Below are 14,829 nucleotides of genomic sequence, written 5' to 3' on the forward strand. Positions count from 1 at the left end.
TTTATTTTCTTATATATACAAATAATTTTTATACTCATTCACGAAGTGAATTAGTATATTGGTTTTGTGCAATGTCCGTCTTGCTGTCCGTCCGTCTGTCCGTCTGTCCGTCTGTCCGTCTGTCCGTATGAACGCAGTTCATTTCGCCGCTATTGAAGCTAGAGACTTGAAATTTGGAACACATACTCGTGTATAGCTCCGATTTATAAAGTGTTAAAATTTTCCCGATCCGCCCACTAGGGGCGTGGCAAATCGGAAAATGCATTTTCCGATATACCAGAAATCATGTTAGTTGAAGAGCTAGAAAGTTGAAATTTGGTATGTAGATCCGCGTTGACCCCCCAAGTCCAAAAAGCTATGGTGGATATATCTACGCCCATTGGGGGCGTGGCAAATCAGATAAAACTGTATCTCCTAAAGTTCTAAAGTTAGAACGTTGAAATTTCGCACGTGAGCTAATGCTATAATTCTATAATGACTGATGGAAAAATTTTATGTCTACGCCTACTGTGGGCGTGGCAAATCGGACCTGAAGATATAGTAATTTTTCAAATTTGGCTATATTTTAGGCACTATTGATGCTAGAGACTTGTAATTTGGTATATATACGCGAGTTGACCACCCAAGTCCAACAAGCTATGGTGGATATATATCCGCCCAAAGGGGGCGTGGCAAACCGCAAAACTTTATATCTCCTACAGTTTAAGACCTAGAAGCTTCAAATTTGGATAGTTGAGTTACTGGTAACCTCCTCTATCGATGCCCCAAAAATAATTATCACGCCTCTTTGGGGGCATGGCATATCGAAAAATACCCTGTAATTTTCACATTTTTTGAGCGTAAGCATTCAAATTTCGCATTTACGTTACCGTTAGCTCTTTCTAACAACTGGCCAAAAATGATGTGTCTACGGCCACTAGGGGCGTGGCAATCGGCATTTGTAGTATCAAATTACGACATTTATATGCCTGAGCTATCTATGTATGTACATGTATATACAAATAGGCTTAATAGGCATTGATAACACGGAAGGAAACATTTTTATAAAATTTAAAAATAAAATTTAAATATTTAAAAAATATAAAAGAAGCTAAAATAACAAAATTTTCAATTTACAAAAAAGAGTTTTCCGCGGGATTTGAACTCGCACCCAAGCCATGTTTGTCAAAATAACAAAAACATATTTAGCCGGCGCCTTTGCCGACAGCGCTACCGCCTACTGTCAACAATAGTAATTAAAATGAAATCCAAAAATAAGATTCTTGTTATGAGAGTAGCGGATGGTAAATTCAAAAACAAAGCAAAAACAAATCAGTCTCATTTCAACGCTAGAGTATGCATTTATGTGTACATACATACACACATACAAATGAGCGCGTGCATAAGAAAGGCTGGAATGCTTGATGCTACATATGCGTGCAGACTTATGTATGTACATACATATACATGCATATATGCGTACATACATATATGAGGGCTTTTTAAGAAGAATAAAATATCTATTTTATAAAAAACGAAATATGTATGAAAAAAAAAAGAAACTCAACCCTGATGGAGACTTGAACCTCCGCCACTCTAACATAACTTGCGACGCCTTTAGCGCCCACGCTATTGCTTTGCTTTGCAAACTGGTAGCTAAAATACAATAAGGTAATAACAGAGCGTCATCTGACAAAACTACAACAACAGCTAGAAAATCCAGAAATCATCGCAATTCTTAGAATGCTAAAAAGCGCGCAGTTGTAATGTAAGCAAACGCTAAAGAATCTGCAATAGGTGTGACCGAAAGCTATTAACGAAAATTACCATACATTTGTACTCAAAAAGTGCACGATCAATATAATAATTATCGATTACTCGATAAAAATTACCAAAAGCTACAATATAATCAAAAAGCATAATTGTTTTGTACTAATTTTTTTTTAAAGCCAAATTAAATTAAATTTACAAAGGGACTGTGAATGAGTATTCCGCAGTCGGTAGCGCCCGACTGCAACGTTCTTACTTGTTTTATATGCAGTTTTATTTATTAATATAGTATTATTTCATAAAAAAAAAACCATAACGTAATTTCAATAGTTAAAAAACTGACTAAAATTCTATAGTTAAAATACGGAATAAGCACGATAAGAATTTTTACGAGTCATTTGACATAAATGAAGGGCAAGTAGTAGTGAAAGTAGCACTCGAGTTCGATCAATTGGCAATTGGGCAGGCAGCATTTAGATTCTCATGCAGTTCGTGCACTTGGGACATGGTGAAAATTTCAGGATTCTAATTGATGCGCAACGACTAAAGTGCGATAATAGCGCTGCTAAATTGCAGCGAATTGCAATCACAATGTGATGGCTATACACAAATAGGGTCACTGCGCACGGGGCGTATGCGCGATTCAATTATAAATGACAAAATGTGAGAGGCCGTATTAAAGGGCAGCTGCAGCCAAATGTAATTTAATAGGCAAGTGAAAAGCAGCTCGTTGCTCACAGCTCACAGCTCCCAGGGGACTGGCAGCTGCACGTATTTATTAGCTGACTTGCACTGATGAAGGTCGCTCGCCGCCCGTTTCCTGCGTCGGTCCCAGGTCGCTGATTGACTCACGATTATGCAATAAAACAACTGGCGAGGACAACAGCAGAGCGACTAGATAGAACTGCGAGCTGAGACAATGCTCGTGTCTTACTTTCTCTCTCTGTGTGAATGTGTGTGTGTGTGTGTGTGTGTGTGTACTCCACTGTTTCATTGACTTTATTTCAGCGCCAGCTTTTCAAAAAGCTCCAACTTTTTTATGTCCAACTCATTAAAAATGTGCGCCAATGGACTTTATGCCGACCCGCTGCGGCCACGCCCACAACTTTGGGGCCTTTCTGTTGTGAGCATTTGGGTTCGCTTGCCGGCGACTCCATGAATGGGCTGTGCAAAGACCGCGCGAACAAGCAGCAGCAGCAGGAGCAGCAGGAGCAGCAGCAGCAGCAGCAGCAGCTAAATGCAATTTCCAAGTTTTTAATGTGCGAAATTTCTAATTTAAGATTTACGATATTTTTTATGTTGAATTACATTTCCGTCTTCGTCTGCCCCGCCCAATCGCACAATGCCTTCAGCCTTGATGTTGGCTCATTTTCGTTTGTTGGCGTTTGGCTGTGAATTCATTGCGCCGGGCTTTGTCTAGCTTTACGCCCCGTTCTCGAGTTTGGCTGGACTTTTTTATGTGGCCCATCCTTAATTGCTGGCAATGCTTTGGCCAGATTGCAGGCGATTAATTGCTGTTCCTACAAAGTCCTCGCAGATATCCCGACATCATTATAGCCGAGAGCATAGGTCAGTAACCACCATTTCATCTACTGGAACTTTATTATGGGCCCAAATACCAGACCAGACCAGACCAGACCAGACCAGATCCGATGTGTAAGTCCCCCATTCCGTTTGTTGTTGTTGCCAAATGAAATGCGCTGATTTAATTGTTTTCGGCTGACCAATCGACCAGATGCGGAAGGGAAAAAAGTTTGTTGTGTGAATACGCTTTGAAGTTTATGGCCTGTTGTTTACGGCCGAGCCTGTTGTTGAGTGTAACGAGTTCTCCTGCTGCACTTTGTCAGTCTGGGGGCAATAAATCGTGGGTTGGAGCAGATTTAGTTGCGCACACGGAATGTTTGACTCTGCGATTCGAGAAGATGAATTGAACCACGATTGATGGGGGAATGCATTTTCAAATTTAAATATATTCCCATGCATTCCACTGGACAATGGACTGGACTGACACAATCCGGAGTAGAGCCGGAGAGGCCATGTTTGTCAACTGCTTAAATTATATTAAGCGTTAAGCAGACTCGAGCGCGAGCGCCTGACATCAGACATTGGTGTGGTGCAACTCGAACCACTTGTGCGAAGTGCCGGCGATTCACTTCGCAGCCCAAACCCGAAAAAAGAAACCACAAAAACCGTATCTCTATTGCAATCACTCAAAACAACGGAAATGACGCTTAGCACAACTTCCTGCCGTTTAGCCGGACAAATGGAAGAGCGCGTGCCAAGCTACGGGACGACGCGCAGCTTAAACGTGGCCAAAGCCAGCTGCAGACACGATAAACCGAATGGCCAGGCGGATTGCCAGGAGCAGGAGTGGGAGGGGATGGACGTGGAGGAGCATGGGCAAGGGCAGCAATGGGTAAATGGGAGCTGGTAAATACGTTTTTTGGCATATTTGTCAACGCTGTTGCCACAGTGGCAGCAAATGAGTGCCACGCCCACAGTGCCATTCATACATTTGCCTTTGCCGCTGACTGACATATTCAAGTGCAATTTCCTTGTAATACGAAACTATGTCATTTCGGCACGGACACGAACACGGACACGGGCACGGACACGGGCCGGAAGCAACAGCAGACGAGTTGGCCAACTGAGAGATAGCAGAGAAAATTGTTACATCTGCGAGTGCTTGGCATCTCTCTGCATAGAGACACCACACACACACACACACACACACACACAGAGATGACACGTCACAACATTTGGGCGCCTTTCGTGTCCAGCACCTGCTGCCTGCTGCTGCCTCCTGCCTGTTGCCTCCTGCCTGTTGCCTGTTGGCACGTTGCAGCCGAGGCGACAGCTCCTGTTGGACGCACAGCTATATATGCCAGTATCTGCGGCAACCAGCTGGCTGGCTAGCTGCCTGGCCTCAAGTAGCCTAAAGAAGCGTCAGCTGCCTGCAGTCTCTGGTCTGGGACTGGGACTGGAACTGGAAACGCCGCTTGCCAAACAACTCGACAACGCCACTAAGCCGGACGTGGGACAGCGGGCTGGCTGGCCGACAAGCGGCGTTTGATAATGTCAAGCCCAAAATTCAGCCACGAGTGCAGATCCAAATGCCACCTCCGCAATCGCACGTTGCGATTTCAGTAGCCGACAAAGGACAAACGACAGACGACAGTCGACGAGCTGCAAGTGTTGCCAACGATTCTCGTGTGGGTCTCAAGTGTGCGTCAAGTGCTTTGGCCTCAGGCCTGAGCTGCTGATGAGTTTTGGTTGCCAGGCGCTTAATTAGTTTTAGTTGAACTTGTGAGCGTTCCTCTTTGTAATTGCCTTTGTGTGTTTTCGTCTCGTTTGTCATTGCAGAACAGTTTCACATCTTCGTGGGCGACTTGAGTGCTGAGATAGAGACGCAACAGCTGAAGGACGCATTCACACCATTTGGAGAAATATCGTAAGTTGAATAAACAATTTGATTTAATGAAAAAAAAAAAAAGTCAATTATATTTTATCGAATGTATACAAATATTGTTCTATATGCAATTGGGGAAATGTAAACAAATTTATATATATGATCTGATTTATACATGTATCAAAATATATTAGAGCCTCACTATAAAAATTTACAAAAAAAAAAAAAAAAAAAAACCTGAAAATTTTATATTTTTGTTAGCCTTGAGAATATTTCCACTTGGCCAGTCGTTGAGTGTATAATATTTGTATTCAGATCAAATTAATTATCTACTACTAAACATCAAATCTACTTTATTGACGTTGGGTGTGTGCTTCGAATTGAATATTAAATTGCATTGTAAAGAAAATAAAAATTTGTTTCTGATACATAAGAATATTTCTATTCTAATATTTATATTTTATTATTTTATTTATAATTAATTTTAATTTTATTTATTTTATTATTATTATTTTATTGTTACGTAATTTTATTAATTTATTCTTATTATCAATTATAAATTTTTAATATTATTATTTTATTATTATTATTATTATTATTGTTATTATTACTTTTATTAAATTAAACAATTTCGAACATTAGTTTGTCCTCAGCTTTTGTTTCAATGGCAATATATTATATAAATGTTTCGAATTACATTTATAACTGGCATCTAATGTATTCTGTTGAAGTAATTAATCATTGAAAGAACAAAACCATTGAGAAATCCATTGATAACAGAAATTTCAAGACATTTCCCGCAAAGGGAAAAGGAACCAAAAGCAAATGGAAGCTGGGCAAATGGGCAAATGGGCAAATGGGCAAATGGGGCTGTTTGTATGCTCTGATTATTTGCTAAACATGAAAATTAATTTTGTATATCTATGAGCATTTAAGGCTGTTAATTGCTTTTTCATGACGACTGCGATCGACGAACCTAAGTAGGCCAACAGCCAACAGCCATGAGCCATGAGTTTGCCCGCTTGGTTTTGTGGCAGCGACTGGCGAATTGCTTTTTGGCCGGCGCATTAACTTCAATCAAAGAACATTTTGCGGCACTTGTGCAAATTATTAAATAAATAAACAAACGTCGAATGCTGTGCCCAGTCGGCGCAGCTATTCCCCAGCAGCGACCTATGTACGCTTTATTTATGAATAATTAGCAAGCCGTGGGGCCAACAGCGCTGAGCGCTGAGAGCTGAGAGCTGAGCTGAGGAAAGCCACAGAATGTGGCGCCACAGTAACGTAACGGGCAGGTTATTTTGGTTCTTTCTCTGTTTGCCTTTTTCTTTCTTTTTTTTTTAATGCTGAAAAGAAGACCGGGCCATAGAAAATGGAGCTGTGTCGGGGCTTCGAGCAACGGGCAATAAATTAATAATTTAATTTTCGACTTTTTTGTTTGAGCCAACAACAACAACAAAATGCAGCGGCCCCAATGCTGGAAACCCGCAAGCGGCGACGCGGCAGCAAACAAAGCGCCCTTCAAACCGAATGAAAATGGGGGAAGCATAATATCAGAGCAGCGAACAAGTGAAAGCAAATATAACCTGATTTATTCGCAGTACGAACGGACCACTGACACCACCCACCACCCAACACCCACCTGCCCACCTGCCCACCTGAACACCGCCCACCGCCCACCGCCCACAGGTCAACGGCAAACGACTCGTCGTCGTCGCTGTCGTCGTCGCACTAGGAAGCCCCTTAATTTGAAGCGTGTTTTGCTGGCTTTTCATTTGCCACTTTCTTAATTAATGAGCAGCAGCCGGGCGCTGCCACGCCCCCCAGTGCACCTGAGCCATGCCCGCAAGTTGTATGCGCTAATTTCTTTGAGATTTTGCAAACGCCAGCTACAAAAGTTGCTCTCATTTGGGCCAATGCTCTGTGTCAGCCACTATTTATTTATTTAACATTTTATGGGCCTTTTTGCCTTTTTAAGTTTCTCCCGTTTGGCTCTTGCTCATTAGGCTGTGAGCAGCAGCGAGCAGCAGCAGCAGCAGCAGTCAGCAATGGCAGCAGGAGCCGGCGTTCGTCCCGCTGCTCAAGTGGAGCCCGAGGCCGTCAAATAGTAACATTTTCCGCGTGTTTATTTTTGTGAACGCAAATCTACGAAATAATTACATTTTTCATTTGCACCTAAAGTGGCTGCCCGGGGGCAAAGGAACGGTGCTCCTTTATTTGATTTTTAGCGTCTTGAAGGACGCTCGCGCGCGCTGCTTCATCAGAATCCTTGATGTCGCTGATGGCCCGGCAGTCGGCAGTCTTCAGTCTCCCGCTCATCCCTATCCCCATTCTCATTCCCGTCATCGTCGTCGTCGTCGTTGTCATGGTAGTTGTCGTACTTAGCCGTAGTCTGTGGCCTTAGCTTTTAATTTATTGCTCTTTATGTTTTGAGTGCCCGCGTGGGAAATAATCGCAAATGTGCTGCCGCTGCCAGCGGCGCAGCCGGCGTCGCAGTCGCCATCGTAGTCGTAGTCAAAGTCTCTCTCTGTTTCGCTTAAGGTCTTACCTACTTTTCATCAGGTTAACAACACTCATGGGTAGATTTTTCATTTAGTCGCGCATAAGCAGCAAAATTTATACAACAATTTCGCCCCATTGCTGCTGCTGCTCCTGCTGCTGCTTCTATTTTTTTTAATTAACTAAAAGTTTCTTTGCATACACTTTGTACCCAAGCCAACAACAACGAAAGCTTTGATAAATATAGATATGTGTATATGCATACGTATATGAGCATCGCTCTCTCTCTCTCTCTCTCTCTCTCTCTCTCTCTCTCTCTTTCCCTCTCTGTATGGTTTTAAATAATGACAGCACAAGTTCTTACGTAAATTCATAATGCCTTCAAGTTTTTGCGGGCTTGCGTTGCCACGAAACTCATTAGACGACGCCTTGGGAAGCCGGTTCGAGTCTAATTTCCCAAACTCACGAGCTCAAGCACGTGTTCAATAGGGCTTATGGCTCATGCCCGAGCTCCCTCCGCCCTAGCTGCTGCAATTTCACATTGAAGCGCATTTAATCAGGCCAATTATTTGGCTATAATAGTTTTCATGGTTTGCTTATTAAATTCGGAGCAAAAGTCGAGTAGAGATAAAGTAAGAAAGCAACGTCTGTCGGGTATGGCCGATAATGGCCATCAAGCACATGACCCAGCTCTTGATTAGAGCTAGCACATAGCTGGCGTCGCTCTTATATGGCCAATAAATAATTTGGCTATTGAATGAAACTCGAGTGGACCAAGCACAGAGCAGCCCAGCCAACAATTAGATGGAATCAGTCGACAGCAGCCATTCAAGCGCCGCTAGAGCTGGGAATGAGACTGGGACTGGAACTGGGACTGGGACTGGGGCTTCATATTGAATTTCTATTATCTATGAGCCCGGGGCGATCCTTGGTCGAATTACAGCCGCTTGCCGGTCTATGCGATTAAGATTGATGCAATTAAGCAGGCGCACTTAACGAGCGGCCCGAGCGGCACACTCCGGTACATTCGGCTGATTAATTAATTACATGCAATATATTTATGGCGTGCAGCCGGAGTGGGGGTGTCTCTCATAAATGTGCCCGTCATAAATAATCGAGGCCTTCTTCACACGTTGTCTGTGCTGTGTGCTCTGTGAATGGCATTATTAGTCGGATTTCATTTGATGGAATCCACATCCAGAGCCGAACAAGCGCCCATTTCTTTGCCAAATAATTGAATAACATTTGCTGTAGCATACTTTTGTGCGCGCCATAATTGGCAGTCGACTGGCAATTGTTGCTGCTGCTGCTGCTGCTGCTGGTCTATTTATCGTTGGCAACAAAGGGCTTAACTTGGGCTGGCTGGCTTCTGGACAAACTTTGCCAAACATATTTTAAGAGCGGCGCAGCATCACACAATGAAAACCTGACCTTCTGCTGCGACAACAAGGTGGGACCAGTACGTGCCACCGCGCCAAAGCAACCAAATCAACAAGATAATAGCTGAATGAAGGCACCAGCAAATGGAAAGAAAACTCGCTCGCTCACTCACTCACTCACTCACTCGTTCGTTCGCTTCTCCATTTTTCGGTTAGTTTTAATGATACTTGAGAAAGTTTTGATTTTGGCTGTGTGCAGCTCCAGCTCCAGCTCCAGTTCCAGTTCCAGTTCTGAGGCGTTGACATCATTACGTTGATTTCTTTTGCTTCTTCTTCATTGTATTTTTTGTTTTCCTTGCCAACGGACTCGCATAGGTGATGCAGCTCGTCGACGCTTAGGCAGCAGCTCTCAATTGAGGCGATGCTGAAAATGAGCAAAACTTTTAACTTAATCTATTCAGAAAGTTGGATTTGTCGCCGCTGCCTGCTGCTGCTGCTGCTGTTTCATAAACTTCAAAATGCGCTTGTGCACGTCGCGCAGTTCGACTTGCAGCTGCGCTGGCTGGAAACGGAAACCAATGATCGGCGACAAGTGGGCGCCTGCCGTCTGATGGAGCTGCTTTCATTTCAGAATGCTGCTGCGGAAATGGAAATGGCAATGGCAATGGCAGAGGCAATGCGAGGGAGAAGGTGGGGGAAAAAGTTGTGCGCGTCGCACTAAGTAGGCGTCGGCTTTTGTCACGACGCAACGAATGACAAATCAAAATCGCATTCAAACGCGACGCGGCGTGCAGCGGAAGTTAATGCGAAAAACTTTTGCCCCAGAGCCCGCACAATCAGTCAGTCAGTCAGTCACCCAGTCAGCCAGTCAGCCAGGCAGGCAGTCAACCAGGCGCCCCCTGCCCCAGCCCAGATCTTAGCTGGGTGTGAAAAATGAGTCTTGGGAGTTGCGACTGCAGCAACCGCAGAAGCCTGACACTTTTTCACGCTGCCTGCAACAATTTATATTTGTTGGCAAGTGTCAAAAGTTGTTCTAGGCGAAGAAGCTGCTGCATATCGAGAGCGAGCCATATACGCACGTATTTGTAGCCGGCATGAGGCGGCCAAACTTCTGGCTTTAAAATGCCACTTCATTAAACGCAAATTAAAAGCATTGCCCGGCTCGGCCCGAAAGTGTCAGCATTTAAATTGAAATAGGCCAAACGGCTGCCGTTGCCGTGTAAACTTTTTAATATAATTTTAATGGCCGCTCGTTGAAAAGTTTGCGCCCGAGGCCGAGCAGCCAAATCATTAAATTGCTAACGATTTCCATCCCTATTTTCAATTTGTACAGATTGTGTATCAATAGCAGCGAGCAGGGGCCGGGCGCGCCCACTAATGCTCAGATAATAGACAACAAATCCGCTTAGATGCGAGGCCTCCGTGTGCAACATAAATTTATTTAATTTACTTTGCTTTCGTGCTCTCGGGCAGTCGCTTTATGGCAACAACTTTTCACATAAAATACGCATTAATTCATTAAAATTGACAAAAAGGCAAAGCACGAGTGCCAAACATGGTTGGCTGCCTTTTGACAAGCACTGTGCCAACTTCTGCAACTAACTGAGTTGACTGACTGACAGACTGACGGACGAACTGACGGACTGGCTGTCTGCCACAGAGCTGCGCTGAATGGCCAGAATGGGACACTGGCATTGTCCTGCGCCGAGGGCCAACTAAACGGCTCTCAGTTGGCAAGCCAAACAATTTGCAAGGCCCGCAATCGCCCGCTGTCCTCCAGCAGGAGCCGGCCGCTCGAATATATATAAATAAAATTGCTTCGCTGCGCAATGAAGAGCCTGACGAAGGCCGCCGTCACCATTTAAAATTAAATCAACAGAAAATCCCGAATAAAGGCTCGCCCGAGGCGCCGCTGGCCGGAGCGACTTTTTTTATCGCGCCAACAAAGCAGCTGCGAAAATTATGCTGCAATGAAGACGACAATTTTTGGCTGCCATTTAAAATGGCACTTTATGCTCAGCTACAGCTACAACTGGAGCTACAGCTACAGCTACAGCTATTGCTATTGCTATTACCATTGCTCCAGCCTCGTGTCAGGCTTCGCCTCGCAGTGCGGCTGTCAGTCGCAGGCAGCGCAGCACAAATTGAATTTAAGTGCAGTTTTTGGCTTTGCCACAGCGCAGCCCTTGGCCGAGCAGCGGCTTGGCCATGTTGAGCGGCTGCCAAAAAGCTGTGAGGCGCACCCCCCCTCCCCCCCTCCCCACACCAGCTGGCGCGCACATATGTTGCGAGTTTATCACTGGGGCAAATAAAAATGTTTGAAATTTCTGCCGCTTTGCTGCTGGCCTTGCTCTAAACTTTTTGGCTACAAATTTATTGGCAATAAATTGACTGCCATTAAAGTAAGCGCCAAGGCGAGGCATAAAAAATGGCTGCCAACGCATAAATCCTCAAAATAATTTGACACAATGAGTCACACAGATTGAGTGGGCCTCCCCACTTTATGATGGGCTCAAAGCGAGCCTATGGGCCTTTGGACGACCTGCGACCCGGGCGGGTGGGGAGCCGCAGGTGCTGCACTGCCGCACGGCAATCTCAGTTTAAAGCACTCGAGCATCGAGAACTGAAGCCGAAAAATTAGCAGCGAGCAGCAGCAGAGCAGAGGACGTCGCACAAGCCCTATAATCGTGGACCAATAGACTGCTGGGCCAACGTCGTCCACTGAGTGACACTCTGTGGCATTCGCTGTTGTCCCGGCAGCCTGGCGGTGCAAATAGGGGGAAAAAAATCTAATCAAAGCTAATCCAACAAAAGCGAATGACGGCCAATGTCAAGAGCCTTCCTTCCTTCCTTTTGTTTGCCCAAAGTGGCGTAAGCGCTGGAATTTGCACAGCTGCGGCCAGGTGAGCCACGCGGAGATGCGCGCGACGCAGACGCTGAACATTTATTTAAAATACAAGCTATAAAATGAGCTGCCACCAGTCCCAGCGCACAGCACACAGCAGGAACTCCAAGCTCCCCCCTCCCATTCCCTAGTCAAGCGCTGTCCAAGTGCCGAGTGCCGAGTGCCGTGTAATTGCAGCACAAAGGTGTGGCAGCAGGAGGACGACGAATGGGGGGCGGGGGCGGATTTAAATGAATTTGATTTACGTTTTTAAAGCCAAATAAACGCCTTTCAATTAAGTCCAAGCGTCAGCCACAGTCGCGACCCTCTGTGGCAAGCACCTGCGTCTCGCATTCCCTCTCTCTCTTGTCTCTCTTCCTCTGCTTTTTCTATTGACTTTGCAGTGGCGTTGACAACGCTCACGTTGGCTGCCATTCGCTCGAAATACTCGAAAAACCACCGCAAACACCTAGCAAGCATTCATTCGACTACATTCAGCGACTGCCGAGCCAAGCCGAGCCGAGTCCAGCGCCCCGCTGTCTTTTTGCATGCAGCACTCATACGCCCCATTGTCTCTCGTTTCGCCTGTCGTTACGTTTTGCACGCTCTACGCTTTGCTCGTTGTCGTTTTAACGGGCGGCCAGGCTGGCTGGACGGCAGACGTGTTCACTGATTTCACTTGCAAATTAATGAGAAATTAGAGACAACGCCAGGGCCACAGAGCCACAGAGCCACACAGCCACAGAGCCAAGCGAAAGCATCCCAGCCATTGCCATTGCCATTGCCATTGCTATAGCCGTTGCTATTGCGACTGCTCTGGCCGCTCTGCCATTGCTATCGCCGTTGGCCGCTGTCAAAGTCATAAAAAGAACATTTGTGCTAATTTAGGAAAAGGCAAATTTGGACAGGACTTCATTACGGGCACGTAACGGCATTGGCATTGCCTCTCGTTTGATTGATTGAATTTGTCTGGATTTGGGCTGGAGCTAAACACTTCTTCTGCTCGTTCTTCTGCTTCTTCCCCATCTTGTAGGGGCCGCCCACGTGGGCTCACCCATGCATTTCATAGAATACATTGAAGCATTCGTGTTCCCAGATTGATATCAATTTGATATGTTTTTGGCAGCTGTATTTGCATAATGACTTTTTAATTTTAAATTGTTTGAGTGAGCTTCACAGGTTGTAGCTTGAAATACTTGCAAGAAACGGGACTTGATCCTAGGCTAAGACAGTTATGGGAAATTTATATACAGTTTGCGCAATTGCATAATAATAGTTCACTCAACTTGGTACAGTTAAAGCGTCTAAATAGATGATATAGAAATTATTTGAATAATTTATGAATATTTTATTATTTATTTAACTATTATTTTATTTATAATTTTATTATATTTATTATTTTAAAAATATATTTTATTATACAAACTCATTTGATAATATTAATTTTTGATAAATAATAAATAATTAATAAAATAAATGTTGATAAATAAAATTACACACAAAGTACTTCACTTTTATACATGAGATTTTTGTTCTGCTAGATCTGCCCCAATGATTTCATGTGCTAGAGTGAGACAGTTGCTTAGCGTAGATCTCTAACAGAGATCTGTTAAGGCTGGGATTTAACATTGTTAACAATGTAATGCATTACTATTGGCCTGCTACACTAAATAAGACAATGCTAAGATATTTTTAATTTGCTTTAGGGTAAGTTTATAAAGAAAGGCTATTCTAAAGACGTAACGAAAGGCTTACGTTAGCCTACATTGTCACAATTACATATATTAGTGCAGCAATGACTAGGAGATATAGGGAGGGACTGACACTGAGAGAGGGAGAGCTGAACTAATCAAGTATTGCATGCGAGGGCCCAGCCCAGTTTGTTAGTTCAGCTATGAAAAGTGACGCATTGTGATGCGTTGTAATTTGAGATTAATTTGCATATTGAAACGCACAGCACTAACAACAAAGACAACAACAGCAACTGTGGCAGCAGCAGCAACTGAGGCAGCAGCAGCGACAGTTACACGTTTGTACTTAGTCAAAGCAATGACGAGCCGATTAATTGCATTAGATTACTAAAGCAGTACACGCACACACACACACACACACACACACACACACACACACACACAGTCACATACGTTTACTTAATTTGAGCTTTGAGTTAATTTCATTTCTTTGTTGTTGCTGCAGCGCACAGAGGACGAAGGACACGTCAGGCGCATGGATGAAATTATAATTGAGAAGCCGCAGCAAAATCCTCAAGCTCACACACACACACTCACACACACGCACACTACGCGTTCTAATGAAATCAGCACATACATACGTGTATGCCAGCGCAACGTGGGCTGAGTGGGCGTGGCTGCATATGTGTGCGGCTAAATAGCTATGCATGCCTAATGCCCTGTACTCAGCTCTGCATGCGCTGTCCCTCTTTAGCTCTGGGCACGAACGTAATTATAGACACGGGAGCAGCGGCCCCTCCCCCCGCTGGCTTCGCCCATTCTCGGCTAATAATCAACTAACACATTTCTACGTCCACAAGCAGGCGAAGATAATGCGCCTTTGTCTCTCTATCGCATGGCCACGCGCTTTTTATGATTAAAATAACAAAAATATATACACATGCATGCATGTATGTGTATGTGTGTGCGTGTGTGTTAATTCGCTTGCGCGTGTTCTTGTGTCGAGTGCTCAAATTAATTAGGCAAAACAAAAAGCAAAGCGCAAAGCCACAACAAATTTAATAAAAGCGTCGACAATTTACAAAGTGCCACAACTGGAGCTGGAGCTGGAACTGGAACCCAAAGCCAATTCCCAGCCCAGTCCCTAGCCTGTCCCCCTTTCAACCCCTTCCTTATCGTGAAAACAAGTCAGGCACTGTGGCCTGCTGCGCAATTAAC

The 14,829-nt window shown here is 44.4% G+C and overlaps 1 protein-coding gene across 1 annotated transcript in view; it reads left to right on the forward strand.

Moving 5' to 3' along the window:
- The window catches only part of LOC108660342 (cytotoxic granule associated RNA binding protein TIA1), a 99,939-nt gene that overhangs the window by 52,611 nt on the left and 32,499 nt on the right, over positions 1-14,829 (forward strand). Inside the window, exon 3 of the mRNA XM_030383045.2 lies at positions 5,113-5,200. Coding sequence (XP_030238905.1) covers positions 5,113-5,200 — 88 coding nt within the window. The remainder of the gene's footprint in view (positions 1-5,112; positions 5,201-14,829) is intronic.

The sequence above is a fragment of the Drosophila navojoa genome, chromosome 2 (assembly GCF_054131105.1).
Source record: "Drosophila navojoa isolate 15081-1374.11 chromosome 2, UAZ_NAV_1.0, whole genome shotgun sequence".
In the NCBI taxonomy this organism is placed as follows: Eukaryota; Metazoa; Arthropoda; class Insecta; order Diptera; family Drosophilidae; genus Drosophila; species Drosophila navojoa.